Source organism: Metarhizium brunneum, chromosome 6 (genome assembly GCF_013426205.1).
Source record: "Metarhizium brunneum chromosome 6, complete sequence".
In the NCBI taxonomy this organism is placed as follows: Eukaryota; Fungi; Ascomycota; class Sordariomycetes; order Hypocreales; family Clavicipitaceae; genus Metarhizium; species Metarhizium brunneum.
In genome coordinates, this window is record NC_089427.1 from 2524390 (window position 1) to 2546740 (window position 22351).

The window sequence follows — 22351 nt, forward strand, 5'->3', positions numbered from 1 at the left end:
TAGTAAAACTATATCTCTTTTATCAGCATTTAACATCAGCTAGGACCTTGGTCCGCTACCCCAATTGGACCTGCGCACATTCAAAGGGCTATGAAGAATGACGCTGCAGTACGGAGTACGAAAGTAAATGAAGGGAAAATTCACATGTACAGATACTTGAAAAAGTAACTACCGCCTAGTAGCCAGTCGGCAGCGATTTTTGGGACTTACATCATACTGAGGATCAAATGCGCACCGTTTCATTGTTGTGACGCTTAGAGCATGAAACACATTTTAAATATGGCCATCATGAAGCATCACCATTCGTGACTGATCGCATCAATCCAGACACCTGAAATCTGGTACAGGGAGTGCCAAAATACACCAGACCCCGACGTGGTACGCAGGCAGTCCACCAGAGGGTCTCTTTGGAAGGAGCTTTAGACATGATTTTATTCCGGCCTGGCCATGAATTAATTGATGCAAGCTCCATTCGTACTTAGCCAGAAGCCCAGACCGGGGCAGGTGGAAATAGTGGCACTCGGATGCCGGCGGACCAAGCCATCCGTACTCGGTACATCCGTGTGCAGCTAGTAATACACGAAATACACATGAACCACTGGAAGTCGAGCGTTCCATCTCTGTTCCATTCCTCAACAACCATGGTCCAGTGGCGTGAAAGAAAATGGCCCCGTGACGAATTCGAGTCGATGACGGTTGGAGCCAGAAAGGCGTCTGAATGATGTTGCGTCACGAATTGCCCCTCCACACCACTAGAACCGCCGCTAGGCGCCCGCCAACCACCTGCTATCGCATGACTATGCTCCCTGTAACGCTCCCTGGTCTGCCTGCAGGTCCCGCGCCTGCAGGCTTCTCAACAAAGTCCATCGGCCTTCCACGGAAAGGATGATGACGCTCTGTTTGTTTTAATATATAACTTTGTGTCTGCCATGAATCAGCGTTGACGTGTCCTCTTCACCATCCATCGCGCAGCACGTATCTCTGAACACCAATATTGTCTCGTCGCTCCGTTCCGCCCTTTCTCTGTTCCCTCGAAGCCCAAAGTCCATCCCCCCCCCCGCCTCTGGACCCTGGTCCGCGGTTCTGGTCCACTGTGCCGCCTAAAATCGAAAAAAGTCCACCGCTCCTGTGCTAAATCCTGCCTGAGACAGGAGGAGACAGGAAATAGGAGACGAGAACGAGGAGACTTAAGGCAGCACCTGCTCACTTTCCCCTCCAGCTCTTGTCAACTTTCTCAATCTTCACGCTCCTGTCCGTTTTCACCCTTTACCTTTCATCACCTTAGCGTAGCCGAAATATACTTCTGATTTGCCTCGTCTCTTTTGCCACCTGGCCACCCCAGCAGATCCGAGTACCGTCAGCTTGGCCATTCTGTCTTGATACCCAACCGCATATCGACCCAACCAAGGCCTTGCTTGAGAAAATAAAGGACTCACTTGACAGGAAATAAAAGGATCCGTGGACCGGAAGGCTAGCGACGAATACTGACTTCAAAGTTACGATACAGAGATACTTCAAAAAGAAACTACCGTCTTTGCCGTCCGTCGCTGGCTGCATTACTAATTCGCCAACAGCCGAGGTATGTGGCCTCTCCATGTCCGCCTGCGTGTAAGCGGGAGGTGTGATTGTTTGATATTGATTCGCTTCCAGATCATGGTTTCTGTTCAACCCGGCATGCAGGCAAACGCCCAACAGGTTCAGGATGACCTTGCCAATCTCTTCTCTCGTAACTTGACATTTAACCCCGACTTTCACGTCTCTGCCCAAAAAGAGACAGCAAGACAGGAGCCGACCCCCGCGGCTCCAGTCTCCCAACCCATTGTGTATTCGATTTCACAACACTACCACCACTCCGCACACACTGCGAAGCCTGGCGCTCAACTATCTGAGAATCAAGGACAATATCAGCCCCAGCGGCCGTCATCGGAGCCGCCTCAGAGCGAGATATCCCCGATGGAGATGATTCTGCGCAGCTACGGCGTAGACCCCGCCGTCTTGACACCATCCCAGGTTCAACTCTTCCGTGTTGCCGATGATCCGCAGAAACTTCGCCTGATCGAGCTTTGGAGCATTTGTCCTCCCAACAGGGCCGAAGATATTCCTTCTCTTGCCTGGAGCAGCACGACCCTGGACCAAGAAGAGCATCTTGCACAAATGCGATATGAGAGGCAACGCAACCCCACCATGAGCCTGGACGGGACCCTTGTCCAAACAGATAACGGCAAATGGACTCAACAGGTCTCGGCCGAAAGTGAGCCATACATGATTACCGGGTATGAAGAACTCATGCGACGAGAGTATGAACGTCAGTCTATTGACACCAATGCCAGAGATGTTTACAACCACTATGGCACTGCCGTGGGCAGCAACAGATATTCTAGGTCTACTGACCCTGTGTACAAAGGGCCTGACTATGACCAGCAACAGCAGCAGCTGGAGATGGCTGTCCAGTACGGTGCTTTTGAACAATTTAGGAATGCGTCGATGCCGGTTGATGCCATGGATGTCATGTAACTATGCTTGTTGGGGGCGATCTAATCATACACAATACTGCTCTCAGCCGTTAGATATGCATAGACAGGTTGTATGGATTGTGTTTTGCGTTTGTGCCTGGGACAAATCAAAGTATGGACAGAAACAGACATGTGCGCAGGTGGTTTGGTATCAGTGTTATGGGCTTGGGGGTTTGGTTGTCACTATATACCAGGAGGGTTAATGTTTCTCTGGACTGGGAGATACCTTGTTGTTTTTCCTGACTATTCATTTCCACTCTTTCATCTTCTCCCCATCCCTTGTTCCGGAAGTGTTGATGTGGCGGCTAACAAAACTTTTAGAGAACCTGGTTTCAACTACAGCCAGTATAGGTGCGTGTCCATATCCTCCCCAAAACCCCGAAGCTCCGATATTCGAGCGCATCCTGCCCCTACCTTCCATTTTCATTTCACTCTTATTGAAGTTATGAAACTCGTGTGATGTTAGCCTCTTATACTATAAACCAAATGTTGAATATATTTCTGTCATTGATCAATATTTCCTTCATTGCAAACTCTAGCGGTTACTCAATTTTTGTGCGTGACTGTGTGATTTACACGAGGTGATGCAGTCTGCCCTTTGGCCGCATTTTTTTGTTGCGCATGAGCTGGTTGTGAATTGGCCTCGTAAACCTCGTGTCAATCCTCACAGAAATAGTATTAAAGGGGTATCGTATGTATTGCACGCTCTAACCCTATGTATAATCTGAAGTGTATGTAAATAAATCATCCAACGCCACGGGGCATAACAGCATTCCAATCTAAATTTCGGCCTTCTCAAGCTTCTTAGCGAGAGCCTCGACCTCCTTGTCCTTGAGCTGGACCACAGGCTCCTCCTGAGCCTCCTCAGCCTCCTTGACCAGTTTCTCGGCAAGCTCCTCAGCAGTGACGCCCTCCTCCTCCTCCTCTTCCTCCTCATCCCCACTAAGCTCTTCGAGATCGCTCAGGCTGTCAATACCCCATTCGTCCTCATTGATCACATCTCCGGCGAGCTTCTCCTTACGCTGGTCAAGAAGCTCCTGCAGAAAGAGGATGGACTCGTCATCCTCGTCAAACTTGTTTCCATTCAATTCTATGCGCTTCAGGGCCGGTAGCGCGTCCTTGGCTGCGGCAGCGAAGGCCTTGACACCAGTCGCGGTGATATCATTGTACTGCAGTCGCAAAATTTCGACTTTCTGGTTTTTGCCCTTAGCCAAAGCCTTCGCAAACAGGACACCGCCCTTGGCGCTCAAAAGTGAATCGCCAATACCCAGCTCGCGAACGACAGTCCAATTTGTGACGACGTTGGCGAGGGCTCTGGCACCCGTGAAAGTGAAAGTGTTGTCCTGGAGATCCAAGATCTGCAGCTCGGTGGCGTGAACCAAACCCTCGCTGATGAGATGAGAGATTCCCTCTTGCCTAATACCGTTCTGAACCATCTTGATGTGCTGGATCTTATTGTGAAGTTTATACGCCTTGGCCCAGGCGGTCATGCTACCGTTCTCCAGTCGGTTGCGGCCGCAGATGACTGTCTCCAAGTCGGGAACCTGCTTGCCCTCCTTGCGAGCGGCTTCCTTCTTGGCATGAAGCTCTGAAAGAGCATCGGCGACAAGGATACCGGCGTGGGGGCCGAGGCCGTTGTTGTTAAGGTACAGGTGCTGCAGCGGCACGTGGGCGGAGAGGAAAGCGACGAGGGGGGCTTGTGTGTTGAGGCCAAATGCGTTATCGTTCAAATTGACGGTGTGGAGGTTTGGGTGGTTGAGGATGGAAGTTAGCAGCGAAGAGAGTGCCTCGGGGATTTCGCTCAGCAGTCTGCCTGTGAAAATGTCGGCGAGGTTGGCAATCTTGATGAGGGTAGCGTTAGTTTTAGGAACTTATCCATTTATCGTGAATTTCGGATAGCTTGATGGATTGTAAAAAATCATACCTTCAAGTTCTTCTTGGTAGCCAGAACTTCTCCAATAACTTTGCAAGCTTCCACACCCAGGGTGTTGCCAAGCAACCTGACCTCCTCAACATCGTTGGCTCGAAGATCTTGGATATGAGGCTCGACATCCGCGGCGGTATCGAGCTTGAGGCCCTTGCCTTCAATGGTAAACAGCTTGGGGAGAACAGTCATCTTGTATGAGTATGCTCAAAACAATATAAAGCAGGGCAAAATTGCAAAGCGGGTAAAAAGAAAGAACGCGGTTTGCGTGACAGTATGGATGATGATGGTTGCTTTTGTCACACCCAGCCAAATTAATTATATAGTGGGGGCGGGGCAACGGAAAGGATGGTTGATTCAGGTGCAGGGGGATGCGAGTGCGTGGGCGCCAGGGTGATGAGTGCAGAAATTCCTGCCAGCTGGCGCCAGCTGCCAAGGTACCTACCTATCAAAAGTGGAGCATCTGAGTGCTTCCAACTTAGGTAAGCGAGTTGTGGCCTGACGAGCTGGGCAATCACCAAGCTTAGATAATCACGTGACTTTAACCAATCAGCGTCGGCCCATTTCGGAACGCTGGATTTTCTCAATAGGTATGACCTCTCCTGCTGAGCCTTTTCGAACCTCCGACCCACGAAATCGATACGACCATCGCCGTCACATCCTCACAACGGCTCCCTCCACGGATACGGTATAGCTTGTCAATTATGCTGGCAAGGTCTTGCTTGCGCTCGACGCGCACCCTCAATGGGCTCCGAAATGGCGTCAACAATGTGTCCAAGGTATAACGGTCCTGCTCAAGTTCGGACTCGCCTGCCTCCCCGTTTTCGTGTTTTGCCGAGGGAATCACCACCACCCGCCCCAACCGACCGGAACCACATCAATCGAATTATACATGCATCTTGGATCAAGAATACCATTGCTAATTGTATTTTTGTCTTATAGCGCGCCGCCTCGACCAGCTCGGGTGCTGCCGGGGAAGCTTCCCCTGCGCGATTGAACTTCGCCGCTATCGCCTCGACCACCGTCGCTGCCGGCTCCATTGCCTGGTACTACCACCTCTATGGACCTGTGGCCTTTGCTGCCAGCCCTGCTGAGGAAGGGTACGTCCCCCCTCCCAAGAATATATGAACGGGAACTCTTGTTGCCACGTCGTTGGCGTCCTCTGCCACGTGCGGCATAAATTGCCGTGCTCGGCTATATGGGGCTCTCTATCTCGATGACCAATTCACTAATTCATTTCAACAGTCTGCACGCTACACAATATCCATGGGTCCATCAGCAGTGGCTCAAGACCTTCGACCACCAGGCGTAAGTGCTACTTGTTTGGCCGCTCTAGGAATCTGGACCGGAGCACATGCTATTGATTCTATGCCATCCTGATACTGACCTTGAATATTAGTCTTCGCCGAGGTTTCCAGGTCTACAGGGAAGTCTGCGCCAGCTGTCACTCACTTAGCCGTATCCCCTACAGAACATTGGTTGGCGCTGTCTTGACTGTCGACGAGGCCAAGGCTCTTGCTGAGGAGAATGAGTACCCTGGTGAGCCAGACGAGCAGGGCGAGATCCAGATGCGACCTGGAAAACTGGCCGACTACATTCCCGACCCCTACAAGAATGAGGAGGCTGCCCGATTTGCCAACAACGGTGCCCTTCCGCCGGATCTGAGCTTGATCGTCAAGGGTCGCCACGGTGGCTGCGACTACATTTTCAGCTTGCTGACTGGCTACCCTGAAGAGCCTCCCGCCGGTGCCCAGGTCGCTCCTGGCATGAACTTCAACCCTTATTTCCCCGGAACTGGTATTGGTATGGCTCGTGTTCTTTATGACGGCCTTGTTGAGTACGAAGACGACACCCCCGCCTCCACCTCTCAGATGGCCAAGGACGTTGTCGAGTTCCTCAACTGGGCTGCCGAACCTGAAATGGACGACCGCAAGAAGATGGGCTTGAAGGTGTTGATTGTTACGTCGGCTTTGTGGGCCGTCAGCGTCTGGGTTAAGCGATACAAGTGGGCATGGCTGAAGTCGAGAAAGCTTGCCTATGACCCTCCTGCGGACTCCAAGGTTCGCCGCTAGGTGATGAGGCAAAGTTGTGTGCCATGTGTATACTAGTCTCCTCCCCTTAGAGATGCTCCTTTGTTGGCGGAGGCGGGTAGAACGGGGAGACGGTGGTTTAAAAATCAGGGAAGGTGGATGGTAGAGTGTAAATCAGATGAACCAAATTTCAATACCTTTACTTTTGTCGTAGTAATGCACAATTTGCTCCCGCACCTTACATGTGATTTATTCAAGGTGTGCCAATGATCAATACGGCAGTGCATGTGGTCACAATACCTCGTGGAAAGAAGCTATTCATCGCCCATGTCAGCGCAGGACATGTTTCCAAGCTGTTGCCGTATTGTAAGCGGCTAGGCTCTTATTTTTGTTTTAATCTTTTTGACTTGGAAATGAATACGGTGCGGTCGCCTGCAACATTCATGTATGGCTGGGACCTAACATTGAGGTTGACACAGACTGGACTGGCTAGGCCGCTGCCTAGGCGGTTCTCTCCTCACTGTACGGAGTAATAGAAGACGGCTGGGGCCTGGCAGCACATGCACGATGCCTGTTTGGCCGGCCAGCTCTGGACGGGACCAGTCGACGCTTAGACCCGGCTGTGAGCAACACTGTGTGCATGTGGTGAGCTGGTTGGACAGCAAATGAACGGGCTTGCCGACTTGTACCTACCGACTTAGAGGTAGGTACCTACTTCTTAGATAACTACTCCGTACATCCCTGCAGGACCTTGATTCTCCATGGGCACCTCTGTGGTCGTCAACTGTCACAAGAAGAAACACCTCCAGTCCCCCACCGCCCAACCGCCCAACCGCCCACCTGCCTCCAACATCCAACATCCAACATCCAACATTGACTGAATACCTCACTGCTACAGATGTCCACTCCGTACCAACCTATGAAGCCTGTTTCACACTCCCGTCCAGCATCTCGTTAGCTCACGCCACCATACGCATCACTGTGCCTCCAACCCGGCGTGAACATGCCGTATGTCGGCGACGGCGATGATTTCCAGCCAGCACGAAAACGACGATGGGAGGATAACCACGACAGCAATGTCTACCGGCTATACCACGCAGACAAACAACAACCCGACTTCTACCTGTTGAACCGTGCGTCAGACTTTTCTGCCGCCCGCAAAATCCTCCCGCTCTCCTCGTCGAAAAGGGCTCGCATCACCCACGAAGACGACTCTCTCCACCACGACAGCCCCAGTAGCCTCGTACAGACGCAACGACGGCGACCACCGCAGCAGAAAGTGTTCCAGGACCAGACGGGTCTTGGAAATCGAGCTCCTGTGGCACCCAGTGCAGCGCTCCTAGCCCCATGCTACATTTGCCACCGGAGACCGACCAAGAAATCCGACCTCGACTCGTTCGCAGAGTGTCAGGGTTGCGGGGAGAGAGCGTGCTTCGTCTGCATCAGAGAGTGCCATGGATGGAATGCAGACTATGACATGTCTGTGCTTTCGGAGCAGGAGGTGCTTTCGCGATCATTTCACATGGACGACGCAGACGACATGGAGTCTGAGCCACGAGATGGTCATCATGGCCACCCGGGGGATGGAGACAGCAATACACGGCAACTTTATGGGCACTACCAGGAGGCAGAAAAAGATTCCAGAGGATGGGCTGCGTCGGGACACCGCTCCGTCGTGTGCAGCAGGTGTTGTGTCGAGAGGGGCCGCGAAGGAGAAGTAGTTTGCTTGGGATGTTTGTCTGGCATGCCAGGCACTTGAAACTTATTAGGAGAGGTGGTTAATGACAGACGATCTAAGTTGGCTCTGGCGTTCTCTTCAAGTAACCGGGTGCGGAGTTATAGTCTCCTTTTTAAACTTCATTTCACATACGATTACATTCACGAATACATATTTTGCTGGAGGAGATTGTGTGGATAGCGGTGGCTTGGGATCTCAGCCATGGGTTAATGCTGCTTTTTATATGGATTTAGCGCGATAGGAACCTGAATATTCACTATGTAAATATTTCACATGCGCAGTAGATAGTGCACAGACCATAGCGTCTGTATGAACCGTAGATAGCATTTTCCTAGGGTTGACCTATACTGGATGCGACTCAATGTATATACGTATCCATCGTGGATGCTTTGCACTGATCATCATTTTTTTTTAGATGAGACTAGACATGACGTGGTTCCACCGTGAACGCCGGCTTCTATTAAACTTCTGCTAGAGGCATCAACAAGGTATCTAGAAGCGCAACCTTCCGTGTCATCTCCCATAGTCATACACCAAGGTTTCTAGTTTAAAAAAAATACAAAAGATTCACCCACTCTAGTTGTATTGCATGTAGGTAGCAGTCGAGTTGAACTTGAGGTTGCCCTTGATGACCTTGTCAACAGCACTCAAAAAGTCCTTCTCTGACGCAACTTTTCTCCTTGCCCGAATAGCAAACATACCCGCCTCGGTGCACACACTCCTCAATTCCGCACCAGTAGCATTAGGACAGAGCCGAGAAATGAGCTCCCATCGAATATCTCTCTCAACGGACATACTCTTGGCATGGATTCGGAGAATGTTGGCTCGGCCTTCCAGATCCGGAAGTGAGAACTCAATCTTTCGGTCGATACGACCGGGTCTCATCAGAGCGGGGTCTAGAGTAGACGGTCTGTTGGTGGCGAACATGACCTTGATGTTTCCACGAGCGTCGAAACCATCTAACTGAGTGATAAGTTCCAACATGGTTCTCTGTACCTCATTGTCACCGCCGGCACCGTCGTCGAATCGGGCACCACCGACGGCGTCGATTTCGTCAAAGAAAATAATGCAGGCCTTTTTCGTTCTTGCCATCTCGAACAGCTCACGGACCATTCGTGCACCTTCACCGACGTATTTTTGGACCAGTTCACTACCGATGACTCGGATGAATGTGGCATCTGTTCTGTTGGCGACGGCACGGGCACAGAGCGTTTTACCTGTACCGGGGGGTCCGTAGAGAAGGGCCCCCTTGGGGGGATCAATGCCCAGGTTGACAAATCGCTCTGGAGACAACAGAGGCATTTCGACAACTTCTCGCAGCTTCTCAACCTGTTCCTTGCAACCGCCAACATCACCATATGTGACGTCGGGCTTCTCTTCGACAGTCATCATGGTGACGCTTGCATCTATCTTTGGTGGTAGTGGCAGCATGATCTGATACTTGTTACGATCAACACCAACACGCATGCCCTCCTCGATATCTGTTGGGCTCACACGGTCTCCTAGCTGGACGACGAACTTGGCGATTTGCTTGACGTTAATAACGTACTTCTTCTTTGACTCGTCGCCTTTCTCGTCTTCGATAATCTTGGTACATCGTGCAACCTGGAACGGCTGCTCCTCGGACATTCGCTGACGGTCAGCGGCAACATCCCATAAATGCGGAGGGGCAAGACCAGTGTCGGATTCCTGGTCGATGTTAGATATACGCCAGGCAGGGATTAGCGAGGGTGCCGGCTAGTACTTTGACCCCAATCTTCTCATCTACACTTTGCTGTTTGTCCTTGATCTGTTTCTCGAGCTTCTTGAGCGCTGCACCGTAGGGTGCGGCGCCATAGGTCTTCAGAACTTGGATATCCCTGACAAACAGTCAGCTGGTATGTCCCATGTCCCATCATCCTACCGGGCCGTTCGTACTCATCAGTCAGGGGAGTAATCTTTTTCTCTTCTATCTCGTCATCGGCAAACTTCTTCTGGTACTTCTCCCAGTTTTGACCGGTCGCGGAAGGCTAGTTAGAGTCAGCCACTGGTTGGCACAAGCAGCCTTAGAAAGTTGCTTTGGGCAGCTTACCATGATGGAATCCGCCTGCAGGCGCGCGTTGCCGATGAGACGCTGCTAATTGAGAATGCGATCGGGGAGTAGTGAAATAGGAGGGAACAGCGATATGAGTGGTACGGCCGGCTCCGCTGCGCTGGTAGATGAAAAGGTTCGATAGAGGGGAAGGCTGTCGAGGGTGTCGTTGGCAATGGCGATGCTGAGGGTTAACACTCTGTCGAAGCATTCCGTAATCAGAGTAGGTTGCCTTGAGCTCCGTGCACGGGCCCCATCGGACTGAGCCAGAAGACAAGTGGCGCTAAACCATCTTGGGTCGCACAATGTACATACATATCGGAGCATGGATAATCTGTGGCCCGACACCAAAATTTCTGGAGACAGCCCATGGCGGAGCGGGAGTAGGGCAGAAAGTGGCAGAAGGTGGGATATCTCGCCCAGGCTGCCAACATCCCGCCATTCGACGATTCTGCAACACCCCAACGCAAACTACAGAATCAAAGAAACTCGGGTAGCTCAACTTCGTCGCCACCATGTCAGCACCCGCGGTTTCTGCTGGGCAGTCTCAGAATGCCACTTTTAGAGTACGAGGAGCTCGCGCAGGTCCCCTAAGCTGTGAACCCCCCGCTAACAAGCTCCCAGGACAAGGAGAAGCCTATGGCTGTGCGGTCGTCCAACATTGTCGCCGCCAGAGGTGCGAACAACTCCAGCCGAGCCTAGGAAATGAGTTTGCTAACATGTATACAGCTGTCGCTGATGCTATTCGAACTTCCCTCGGCCCTCGAGGTATGGACAAGATGATCCGAAGCGGAAAGGGCGAGACAATCATTACAAACGATGGACACACTATGCTGAAGAGCATGTCGGTTATGCACCCTACCGCCAAGATGCTGGTGAACCTCGCTGGCGCTCAAGACGTCGAAGCTGGCGATGGCACAACCTCTGTCGTTGTCATCTGCGGTAGCTTGCTTGGTGCTGCAGACCGACTCCTGTCAAAAGGCATCCATCCCTCGGTCATCTCAGAGTCCTTCCAGCGTGCATCAGCTGCCGCCGTGGAAGTACTTCATGATATGTCCCAACCGATTACCCTTAACGATACCTCTGCTCTTCTGCAGGCTGCCAACACCTCACTGTCGTCCAAGATTGTTTCACAATACTCGAACCTGCTTGGCCCGATGGCTGTTAACTCCGTGACAAAGGTGATCGATGTCAAGACAGCCGATAACGTTGATTTGAGAAACATTCGAATTGTCAAGAAGGTTGGAGGCACTATCGAGGATAGCGAGCTTGTTCCTGGTCTGGTCCTTAACCAGCCAGTTCTAAAGAACGCCGGCGGCCCCATCAGAATGGAGAAGGCACGCATCGGCCTTATTCAGTTCCAGCTCAGCCCGCCCAAGCCAGACGTAAGCTCTAATTTCTGGAGACGAAACGCTGATATATATACTTACTTTTGTTTCAGATGGAAAACACGATCCAGGTCAACGACTACAGACAAATGGATAAGATTGTCAAGGAGGAGCGTCTGTACCTCCTCAACATAGCTAAGAAGATAAAAAAGGCCAAGTGCAACGTTCTTCTTATCCAGAAATCGATTCTGCGCGACGCTGTCAACGACTTGTCGCTACATTTCTTGGCCAAGCTGGGAATTCTTGCCATCAAGGATATTGAGCGAGACGAAGTGGAGTTCATTTGCAAATCAACTGGCTGCAAGCCTGTTGCGGACATTGATTCTTTCACTGAGGATAAGCTGGGATATGCTGAACTAGTCGAGGAAGCGGAATCTTCAGGCTCACGCATGGTCAAGGTCACCGGTGCCAAGGCTACCGGAAAGACTGTCTCCATCGTTGTCAGAGGAGCCAACTCGCTGATTTTGGAGGAGGCGGAGCGAAGTTTGCACGATGCTCTCTGCGTTATGCGCTGCTTGGTTAAGAAGAAGGCCCTCATCGCTGGTGGAGGTGCTGCCGAAATTGAGATAGCCGCCCAGCTGTCCAAGCAAGCTCGTAGCTTGACGGGCACTGAGGCCATCTGTTGGAAGGCATTTGCAGATGCTATGGAGGTTGTTCCTACCACTCTGGCCGAAAATGCTGGGCTGAACAGTATCAAGGTTGTCACGGACTTGAGACACCGACATGAGATGGGAGAGAAGAATGCTGGAGTCAGCATCAAGTCTGGCGGTGTCAACACAAACATCTCCAAGGAGAATGTCTTGCAGCCGCTGCTCGTGAGTACGAGTGCTATCGAGCTAGCTGCTGAGACGGTGAAGATGATTCTGAGAATAGACGACATTGCCTTGACGCGATAAGGCGGAGACTTGAGCGGGTTGATGTATGATAATATCTACCACAAAAAGGGAATAGACCAAAAATGGGGGATTAAGTGATACCAGATAAATTGAATTGCCATCCGCTCGCTGCCTTGGTGCAGTAATGTGAAGTACCTAGGTAGGCAGACAGATGTCATGCTCTCAAGTACGGCAGCGGCACCAGGTCGTTCCTTCCTGCTTGGTGCCTGCATGGCCAGCAAACCAAAACCAAGCCCTGGCGTCTCGGCCTTGTTTCCACGAAATTCCTATTCTACAACTTGCACAGGATTGCCCATTCGACATTGTGCGGACTCTGGACCTACGGCTTTTCTAGACCAACCCTTGGGAAAGCTCACATGTGAGCGCGTTGACGGCTGCCCGCCATGCCTCGACGAAGCACTCGCAACCAATCTGGAGACGATTCCGATCCCAGTATCATTGCCATGAAAGCACCACAGCGCATCTACCAGGTAGATTTGTTGCCCGCAGATACCCTTCAATGACAACTGTGCTGATGTGTTACTGGCAGCTAAAACAGGAGCGAGACGAACGGGCCAGAGCAATTATGGCCGAAGCAGAGAAGGCACTGGCATCTGTGAAAAAGCGAGCAGTGACATATCAGGAGGAAAAACGCCGAAAAAGGTAGTGCTTGTCACCACTGGGGTTGAATTTGTTTTTTTCGCAACTAATGACTGCCTAGCGCAACCAAACTCGCGCAGCAACTCAAAAAGGTCATTGAGCTTGTCGAGAAGAGAAAACAAATTGAGAACAAGATGCTGCAAGTTGTGGCAGGTGTACATGCTTCAATGCAAGAGGTTGAAGAGATGATGCTGGCAGGATACAAGGGTCGACACAAGGAGGCCAAACAAACATTGAATGCTCTCGGTGCCAAGGTTCACCAGCGCAAGGAATGACGCTCACGGGATATCGTTGTATCAATCTTGCAAGCATTCACTCGATAATGAAGTCTACTGGAAGCATACTCAAAGGGGCGAGGGTGCAAGGCAGTCACAAACACATACCAAATCCCAAATGTGTCAGATGTAATAATCGAACATTGTCGTTTGTCTAAAGAGGAGGGGGTATCCAATGCCTTGTATTATTTCCGTTTTTTCCGTAAACCGTCTAATGCACAAATAGTATACACGGGCGCTTGATGGCCGGATAATCGAGAGGGAGAAGAGCAGCGTCGTGTGCAATTAGACCTTGTATCCGAAGCCAAGCATACAGCTCCTGTACTGCTCGACAAAGGATTTGCAATCGGCGGCGGGATCGGATGCTTTTGAGAATAACATGCACTCGTCTCGCTTGGACTTTTCCTCTTTGCACACGCAGCACGGCTGTGATTTGGGCGTCAGTTCATATCCATTGCCATCGGATTGACCAAGCTGGACAAGCGAGGATGCGGACCGACCTTGGGCTTCTGGGTGTTGTCGGATGCAGCGGCGGGCGCGGATTCCGCCGACGAGGCTGTTTAGGGAGTGAGCATTGGATGGATGGAGCACAGAGAGGACAATTTGCGTACGGAAGGAAATGGACTTGGCGTCCATGATGTTGTATTATAATGCGGTGGTGGTGGTGGAAGAGCAAGCGAAAGTTTGACGTTGGCTTGTTACAGGCTCTTTTTTTTTTGTTTAATTTGCCGTTGCCGTTGACAGAGGTGCTACAGTTACGAATGTCAAGCTGCATGTGGCGTGGGTAGAACAAAGTTGGGTGGTGTATTTCTAAGCTTGGTGTGGCCAATCATGCGACTAGAAATTTGCGCAGGTACACCAGACATGTACTACTGCTGCTGGCCGGGTGTGTTGACACCACGGCCCAAGTTGCTGAAGATTGAATCCGAATTCATCAATTCAGGAAGAAACAGCTCCCAGGTGGCCATCGCCCACGCGTAGGCGAGTAGAACTGGCGCCGGTGACGAGTATCTGTCAATGACGGACAGCCGGAGTCATGATTGACGCCTATGCGGCTGCTGCTGCCTACCACCAATCAATCGAGCGAAAGGCGCCGAGTCAAACTTGACCCATCAATGATCAGTCTGTCAACGGAACCCGGCACATGCATCAATCTACAGTACATACTACTTAGATGGGACGCAGGTCCGGCTGCCGCACCCGGTGAAAAGGGCTCCGTCGGGGGCGAAACGAGCAGCTCCATGCCCGAAAGGCCGACCAGACATGTGCTTACAACCAGACAGTTTGCAACACTTACGAAGTAGTACTTTACCTACTTGGACACTAAGGGACACCAGTGCAATAACGAGCCGAGAGCCACGCGGCTCCAGGGCTCCAGGGGAAGAAAATAAGTGGCGTCGTCAAACGAGTGTGACTCAATCACTCACTCCCGTCCTGCGCGCCGCTACGCTTCTTACGTGGCTGCTCGACTGGCCACAGTCCCCCGTGGCAAACTAATTTCAATGTTGCTGCTCCGTACTCGTGGCGCGACGACGCCAACGGCCCCAAGCGGACGGGAGGTACGGAGTAGAATGCAAGAGCTGAAGATCGGGCGTCCGGAGATGGTGTCGCACCCGACATCTGACCAACACCAGGCCGCGTGTGGACGCGCGGCGACGGACTTGCCTGCTGCTAATCGATGATGCGACAGCCCATATCGACGCAAGTGCATGACCGGCTCCGTAGGCATCTGCGTCGTTTCACTACCGTCAAGATGAAGCGGATTGCGTTGGCCCTTGATTGCCTTGCCAGGCAGAGACTTGCGTGGAGTTGTGCCCGGACCGAGGACGGTGGCGGTGGGCGTTGTAAGTGAACCAAGTATATAAGCATGTTATATCGCCGTGTAGAGTTTGTTGTTTCGTCAGAGAACCAGTCTCTTCAACTCCCCGACAACCATCCCTTTACACGCCTTAAACACACAATCCCTTGGCTGTTGATAACAATGTCCCCCGATCAAGAACACAATCAACACCCACCCCCAAGCTTCTGGGACTTTATCCCGGGCTTTGCTCAGAACCGCCCGGGCAACGGTGTAGACCACCACAACCCTCAACCTACTCCCCCATTCTCGGGCGGCTTCCCCTTTGGAGGGCCGTGGCATCACGGGCCGCCTCCGCCTCATCATGGCGGACCACCTCACCGTCCTCCTCCTCCGGGAGTAGGCCATGGTCCCTGGGAGGCAGACTTTGATTGGGGCCAGTGGTATGGCCACGACCACGACCACGACCACGACCACGACCACGACCGCCACGGCCGACATTCTCGTCGCCGCGGATGCCGTCATCGTGGCCGTCACCACCGACACTGCGACGAAGGCAGCGACGAAGAAGCCCAACGGTCCAGCGCCGAAAAGGAAGCCCCTGAAAAGGGAGAAAAGGGCGACTCCCCCGAGACCATGGACGCGGACATGCCGGACCCCGAAGAAGTCGCCCCCTCAGACGGCGAGCACCCGCCTCCGCCATACGGCGCCGGTCGTCGAGGCGGCCGATTCCATCGAGGCGGCCACGGCTGGCGACGCGGAGGCGGAGGGCGCGGCCACCACGGCGGCTGGGCGCCACGACACTGCCCCCGCGGCAGCTCGTTCGACTTCCCCTCCATGATGAGAGGCTTCACGAACCACCCCTTCTTCCAAAGCGTGCGCGACCAAGCGGAGCGCCACCGCGCCAACGACGCCGACGCCGACGCCTTCCAGCCCCCCGTCGACATCTTCACCACCGAGTCGTCCTACGTCGTGCACGCCGCGCTGCCCGGCGCGAAAAAGGACGACATCGGCGTCAACTGGAACCCGGACACCAACACGCTCAGCGTCGCGGGCGTCGTCCACCGCCCCGGCGACGAGGCGTTCCTGCAGGGCCTCGTGTCGGCCGAGAGGCGAGTGGGCGTCTTCGAGAGGAACATCACGCTGCCGCCGGCGGGCGTGGCCGACAAGGACAGCGTCGACGGCCTGGGCATCACCGCCAGGATGGAGGACGGGGTGTTGGTCGTGGTCGTGCCCAAGCTGGAGAGGGAGTGGACCGAGGTTCGCAAGGTCGATGTCCAGTGATTCTGGGGCGTCTGATTTGTTGCCTTTGTGCCGTGGTTGTAATGGGTAGAGTTTTTGTTTTGATGAAGGAATGAAAAAAAAAAAAAACTTATAGAAATATGAAAAACAAAAAAACAATACATGTACTGGCCTTGATACTATTATTCCCCGACCATCACTGTGGAGCAACTTTTGACATCAGACATGACATGTGACATGTGACATGTAAATGACCACCCCTTTCACTCAAGACTCCCATAGCAGCAGACACGAACCAAAACCAAGTCGACTACGCCGCCTTCCAAAAGATCTGGACTTTGCCAGCCAGGGCACGCACTGAGCATACAACGCATCAACAGCAGGAAAAACGTTTCCATGGGTGAAATTTCAATTTCCAAACGGGATAAATATTCTATCTACAAATGACGGAACAATGCTACTACATCGCCCTCGTCGTTGCAAGTCTTGGACAAAAAAAAAAGAAACAAAGAAATAACGAGTACACGGCCCAATTTCATACTGTCGTGTATCCCATTCTCAAGTATAGATAGAGTGTTTTCGCGCCTGAGCCTATGCTATGGGGGTATATGCTAGAAGATTAGATTTAAACAATTGAGGTATGCGAGGTATTGCGCTGTGGCTTGTACATGTGCCACAGAACAACCTGCCTTGCTTGATTCGTGCCCAATTACACACTGCATTGCAATGCAATTCTGTCTTATGCTATGCTGGTGCTGTGTCGTATGCTGTGTTGCTCACCGCTCACCCGCTAAGAAATGCATAAATATAACAAACTTGCAGGCTGCGCAATGCGATGAATTCAGTGGCCCAAAGAGACAAACGAAAAAAAAAAGAAAAAAAAAAGAGGAACCAGAAAGAAGTGTGCGGAACGGCTGCAGTGAAAAGGCGTAGTGTGAAAAGAGCATGGCTTTGCCATAAGGCCTCACTCCCCCGAATACGAAGGAGATTGATTGCCCATACAGACCCCAACCAAATACTAAACTCAACAAATCCAAAACGACGGATGAAATAAGAAAAAAACGTTGTAATATCAACTCCGGGTATGGTGGCATAAGTCATAATGCGCTGTTGGGACTCTTCTGCTGGATTCAAACAGAGGGAAGAGTCAAAGTATTTACTGCACCAGCTCGCTGGCAATCTCCTCCCGGACATGCTTGCACCACTTGAGAATGGCTGCTTCAAAGTCTTGCCATACTTCAGGCCCATTGTTGTAAACAACACCCAGCACGTCAACCTTGAGCATCACCTCGAACCGGAGTTCAGCCGCCTTGACCCAATAGCGGAGGTTGTCAGCACATCGGTATGGTTTCTGCGTGTCGGCGTGGAAAGTAGGTATGGCACCAAAGCGCCTTCTGGACTTCTTTACAGCAGCGTTGTGCAGCTTGACAAGCCGCAGTCCGTTCTGCAGGCTGCGGAGAAAGGGCGTTGGGCATTCGGATGCTTGGGATAGAGGTGTCCAGTCGGGAAGTGCTTCTCCCTCGGGGTCCAATGACAAGAGAAATGCCCTCTCTCTCTCCACCACCCGCCCGGTCCAGTCACCATCGAGCCATACCCAGCTCGTTCGTTCCGCCCGTTCAGCAGCCTCAATTTCCTGCTCCTTGTCCAGAATATGGAAGACACTCTCGACCCAGCCGACCATGGTCTTGATTTCATCCTCTCTCAAGCCACCTTTGAAGTTTCTGGTGGCCATTTGCTTCAAGACTTCCATCACAGCCAAAAGGTCGGCCCGAATCTGTTTCTCAGACTTGATATAGTCCAGACGATCCGGCATCTCGTGAGCAGTATAATACATCTTGGCAGCTCGGATGGCCAGTGTCACCACGTCGAGGATATGCATTCCCTGCAGTTCATACCAGCCTTGTGTGTTCTCCTCGGGCATATTGGGCAACTGGGGCGCATCTGGAGTTTCTTGAAATGAGCCAGCTTTACGGTCAAGCACTTCATCCAGGGCCTTTTGGGCATCTGTCAGGGACGTTTCCAACTCGGCCTTCAACTCGTCTATCGTGGGAGGCTTGGGAATTGGGTCGTCCCTCTGATGATATGTGCTCACTGTTGGAGGAAGCATTCCTGGATCCGACTCGGCAAAGCTATCCTCAAAGTAGTCTTCGTCGGCATCCTCTGCAGGAGAGCCGACAGTGACATTTGCTTCCATGCCAAGGCTTGCATGTTCCGGGTTGCTGTCCACGGGATCGTATGATGAGTCCACGTCTATGCCAAGAATCGTTGGGGTAGAGCTTGTGCTTTCGAGGACCGATAAGTCCAGAGTGGCGCGCTGATTAGGCTTCTTGCGAGCGAGCTGACCACCCTTGCCGTCCAAGAGACCGGTTCTGGCAAAATAATACTGCAAATGAGCGATACTGCCCAAGCACATGACGCTATCCCTAGACCTGGCACTGGCAGCAAAATCCGTCGCTTGCGGTCGTACATATCCTCTTTTTCGGCCCTTGCTATCCAGGCTGTGAGTTGACTGTCTGGAGATGTTGGAGACATCTGACAGTCGCGATGACCGGAAAGATCCAGAGGACTGGCGAGAAAAGAGCTCGCCACCCAGAGAATCACGGGGGCTCGCATCAGTTGCTGAGCTATGCGACATGGACGACGCTGTTGACACGCATCGAGACAGCTCGGGGCAGGCTCCAATGGCCAGTGTGGGAGAAGTCTCGGGAGACACGGAACGGTGGATCTGATGCCCGTTGACAGTGGCCATTGTGGCAGCCCAAGTGTCGCGTCGCTGCTGAGCGATAGAGGGCCGTATAGGCTTGAAGGAGAGGATTTCCGGAACAGAGAATAATATTTCGCGTCGTTGTTGTCCTGGTCGAGGTGGAACTGGGAGGAGGACGGGAATGCCGAATTGGACCGCTGGCAGCCTTGCCGTTGATGTATGTACTAGTGCGTAAACAGTCTGAGGCTCAAGATGCGGCTCGACCAAGCGGCGCAAAGAAGTCCCCAGCGACGGCCGAAACCAGGCACTTGTGGTGCTGCAACGGGCGGTTCAACGAGTCGCTGCGTCCTCGATCTGCGCCAGGAAAGCGAACAGTAGGGCTGGAAGGTGAAGATGACGGAAGACCCGAGAAAGGCCAGCGTGGATGGTTGTGGTCAGGGGTTCCGCGGCCCAGGGCCGGCCGACTGCAAGCGTGATGAAGACGTGTGGTGGTTGGCTGACGAACGTTTAGACTCTGGAACTCGAAATTGCGTCCCGGCACCGTCTGCTTTCCCCAGACTCGTCAGTGTCGACCGCGGTAATGTTGCAAGTATGTATTGCTGCGCCGGGATGTCACCAATCGCGGCGAACCAAGGTGACAAGGCTCGGTCACAGTTACAGTTACAGTCGATGTTTTGCTGGTGATGAAGTCAATTAATGGCGTTGTCTTTTGCGCGGTGCGCCCTCTGCCAAGGTGCGTATGAGGCCGGGAGCCGGGATACTGTATCATGCAAAAAGGGAAACACACGCAGACCAGCCGTTTTTTTCTGCTTTCAAGTTAGTCCTCCTCGCGGAATCGAATAACAACCCGGACCCAAGTCGCTGTCTTGACCTTGTTCTGGACCGCTCGTTCTTTCTCGTTGACTGCAGAGGGGAAGGAACATGGATGGCAGGCGTTACCTGACCATCAACTGGTGTCTCCAGTAGTACGGAGTACCACAGTACTTAAATGCGTCCAGCAGTGTGATGGCGTCGCTATGGAGGTTGCTCCCGGAATGACACAATGCCCATTATTAATAAATCACACGCCGCTACTCACCATGCCTGTTGTGCTGTTTGGTGTCAACGGTATCATATCCCGGGGCAACCTGAAGGGGCCAGCGCCGCAAGCCATGGCCATCAATGCCATTGACACATGGCAACTGTAGCGGTTGGAATGCCAGTGGAATGCTTGCGGGGGCTGATGGGTGGAGCTGGGAGCCGACAACGATTTGTACTTGCCTACTTAAGTAAGTACCTAGGTAAGTACGTGCATAGTACTCTGTACGGGGCACATAAATATAATATTGTGCAAATACTAATAACGCCAGCCTCCCCATGTATGTACAAACACGGATTGAGCCCTTCAACAGAGTTGCTGTGACATGGAGTGGACCTGATGTTGTTCAACGCCAGCCATCTCGGTACTTAATAGTCATGCCCAAGTACATACTAGTTCTGACCAACGTGCTTCATGCCGAGGACATCAATTCCGCATCTGCAGCCTGCCGCAGGGACAGATGACGTGCATATTGAACGGCTTCTTTTGCCAGAAAGCTGCCCCATCTCAGCCGCAGCCTCCGAAGGTGCCAGATCAGATGATAGCTTCCTGGTAAAACAATGGCCAAGTACTCCGTAAAGGGGTGCAATCAGTGGTGAGGCGGTTGAACCGTCAGGGTAGGAATGAAACATTGTCCTGCTGGTACCCCGTATTGAGAGCTGTACTCCGTATTGCTTCCGGTGTCCTGGAGCAGAGCTGTCATTTACTGTAACTACATGTACCTACCTAGGTACTTACTTAAGTAGGTACTCCGTACTCTGTAACCATATTGCTGGCGGAGTAAACACGCAGATGATGTCTGGTGCTCCAGCTGTTAATAAAACGAGCACGACAACAGGCGCCAAGCAGACTGATCCATCGGAAGCATCTCAGCGGTACGGAACGAGTGGGCAGTACATATGTCTGTAATAATATTGCAAACCGCAGCTTGATACAAGTGTTCCCGACTAACCGCGCGCTGCCCTGGCCTCGAGCAGTCAAAGTCGAGATATTCCCAAGTTTTTGGCGCCTCCCCATTTTGAAGCCAAAAGGACTCACTGTGACAACCCCTGTCGTTTATGTACTTTGCTGCGGAGAGGTCTGGGGGTGAACAGAGAAAGCCCATCTCATTTCGCAGGGATGTGGTAATTAAAGACAAGACACAATTGTCACTTTGGTGTGTCAGTCTTCTGTTGACTTGTTTTTATAATGCATCAGAGCAAGTCGATGTAAGTTTAATGTCGTCGTTCAGTCGACCATGCCTCAAAGCACATTATCAGGTACTCCGTGCTTGCTCCTCCGCTCACTTCTCACATGTTGGCAGATCCCTGGTTCCATGTGGCGTCAATCCACTGGCCTACTAGGGAGGTACGTACCTACTTCTTAGGCACCTTGTGGCAACCAGACATCAATTGATGGAACAAAACATCTGGATGGCGCCAGGCTCCAAGGATACCCAGGTACCTAATGTACCCACCGGTTCCTGACTAGTACTGCTTACTTAGACTTAGGCGCATTAATAAACAACGCCAGGAACATAGTACATACCCCCTTGGCCCTAGGTGCCGAATAGCTGGGACTGCTACGGGGTACCATGACCTATGAGTTAGTATAACATTCGTACAGTACTTATTATGCAGGGTGATATGGCCAGTTGGCAACACTTGTGCTCCGTAATAAAGCAAGCACCAAAGATAAGTCGAACACGTATACCGATGTACAAGAGTAATGAGAGAACATTAAATGCCCAATCAACTCACCTACCAAGTACCTGTAAGTACCTCCTGAAGTGGTCAACAAGCGTGTGGGCTCGCCCGTACTCAATGTTGCAGTCGCAGATCCCTTCATCTTAACAGCGAGATGCAACTCTGGCTGCGCGTATTCGAGCCACGCTCAATTATAATACATCAAGATAAGTAATGTGAGCAGGTCCAAGGCGCCATCAGTGTCGTGCGCAATTTTACGCCCAGTGCCCGAATGCTTTAACTGCGCAGTATTGCCGTGTTTCAGCTCCACGACTTCTGTCATGTCTGTCCTTTTCCCCATTGCCCTCTCTTCTTACATGGCCGACAAAAA

The 22351-nt window shown here is 52.1% G+C and overlaps 10 protein-coding genes across 10 annotated transcripts; 6 read left to right on the forward strand and 4 right to left on the reverse strand.

Moving 5' to 3' along the window:
* Window positions 1–1653: 1653 nt before the first annotated feature.
* On the forward strand, window positions 1654–2514 carry G6M90_00g101060 (uncharacterized protein; the record flags this gene model as incomplete). Its single annotated transcript, XM_014690753.1, has 1 exon — window positions 1654–2514. The coding sequence occupies one exon, from the start codon at window positions 1654–1656 to the stop codon at window positions 2512–2514; it is 861 nt and encodes a 286-aa protein (XP_014546239.1).
* A 778-nt stretch (window positions 2515–3292) lies between these two features.
* Window positions 3293–4629, reverse strand: rna1 (Ran GTPase-activating protein 1; the record flags this gene model as incomplete). Its single annotated transcript, XM_014690752.1, has 2 exons — window positions 3293–4354; window positions 4438–4629. The coding sequence occupies 2 exons, from the start codon at window positions 4627–4629 to the stop codon at window positions 3293–3295; spliced, it is 1254 nt and encodes a 417-aa protein (XP_014546238.1).
* Window positions 4630–5141: 512 nt separating this feature from the next.
* On the forward strand, window positions 5142–6509 carry cyt-1 (Cytochrome c1, heme protein; the record flags this gene model as incomplete). The annotated part of the gene is made up of 4 exons (XM_014690751.1): window positions 5142–5216; window positions 5380–5537; window positions 5683–5745; window positions 5837–6509. 4 exons carry the CDS (start codon window positions 5142–5144, stop codon window positions 6507–6509), a joined length of 969 nt encoding a protein of 322 aa, XP_014546237.1.
* A 961-nt stretch (window positions 6510–7470) lies between these two features.
* G6M90_00g101090 (uncharacterized protein) lies at window positions 7471–8226 on the forward strand (the record flags this gene model as incomplete). Its single annotated transcript, XM_014690750.1, has 1 exon — window positions 7471–8226. One exon carries the CDS (start codon window positions 7471–7473, stop codon window positions 8224–8226), a length of 756 nt encoding a protein of 251 aa, XP_014546236.1.
* Window positions 8227–8781: 555 nt separating this feature from the next.
* On the reverse strand, window positions 8782–10279 carry RPT1 (26S proteasome regulatory subunit 7; the record flags this gene model as incomplete). Its single annotated transcript, XM_014690749.1, has 4 exons — window positions 8782–9894; window positions 9950–10064; window positions 10123–10214; window positions 10277–10279. 4 exons carry the CDS (start codon window positions 10277–10279, stop codon window positions 8782–8784), a joined length of 1323 nt encoding a protein of 440 aa, XP_014546235.1.
* Window positions 10280–10791: 512 nt separating this feature from the next.
* cct4 (T-complex protein 1 subunit delta) lies at window positions 10792–12560 on the forward strand (the record flags this gene model as incomplete). The annotated part of the gene is made up of 4 exons (XM_014690748.1): window positions 10792–10842; window positions 10901–10952; window positions 11006–11661; window positions 11718–12560. The coding sequence occupies 4 exons, from the start codon at window positions 10792–10794 to the stop codon at window positions 12558–12560; spliced, it is 1602 nt and encodes a 533-aa protein (XP_014546234.1).
* Window positions 12561–12943: 383 nt separating this feature from the next.
* G6M90_00g101120 (uncharacterized protein) lies at window positions 12944–13474 on the forward strand (the record flags this gene model as incomplete). Its single annotated transcript, XM_014690747.1, has 3 exons — window positions 12944–13030; window positions 13090–13202; window positions 13261–13474. The coding sequence occupies 3 exons, from the start codon at window positions 12944–12946 to the stop codon at window positions 13472–13474; spliced, it is 414 nt and encodes a 137-aa protein (XP_014546233.1).
* A 285-nt stretch (window positions 13475–13759) lies between these two features.
* G6M90_00g101130 (uncharacterized protein) lies at window positions 13760–14110 on the reverse strand (the record flags this gene model as incomplete). Its single annotated transcript, XM_066131585.1, has 3 exons — window positions 13760–13900; window positions 13975–14030; window positions 14086–14110. 3 exons carry the CDS (start codon window positions 14108–14110, stop codon window positions 13760–13762), a joined length of 222 nt encoding a protein of 73 aa, XP_065987721.1.
* Window positions 14111–15455: 1345 nt separating this feature from the next.
* Window positions 15456–16556, forward strand: hsp16 (Heat shock protein 16; the record flags this gene model as incomplete). The annotated part of the gene is made up of 1 exon (XM_014690745.1): window positions 15456–16556. One exon carries the CDS (start codon window positions 15456–15458, stop codon window positions 16554–16556), a length of 1101 nt encoding a protein of 366 aa, XP_014546231.1.
* A 1114-nt stretch (window positions 16557–17670) lies between these two features.
* On the reverse strand, window positions 17671–19263 carry G6M90_00g101150 (uncharacterized protein; the record flags this gene model as incomplete). Its single annotated transcript, XM_014690744.1, has 1 exon — window positions 17671–19263. The coding sequence occupies one exon, from the start codon at window positions 19261–19263 to the stop codon at window positions 17671–17673; it is 1593 nt and encodes a 530-aa protein (XP_014546230.1).
* Between the last annotated feature and the right edge of the window lie 3088 nt (window positions 19264–22351).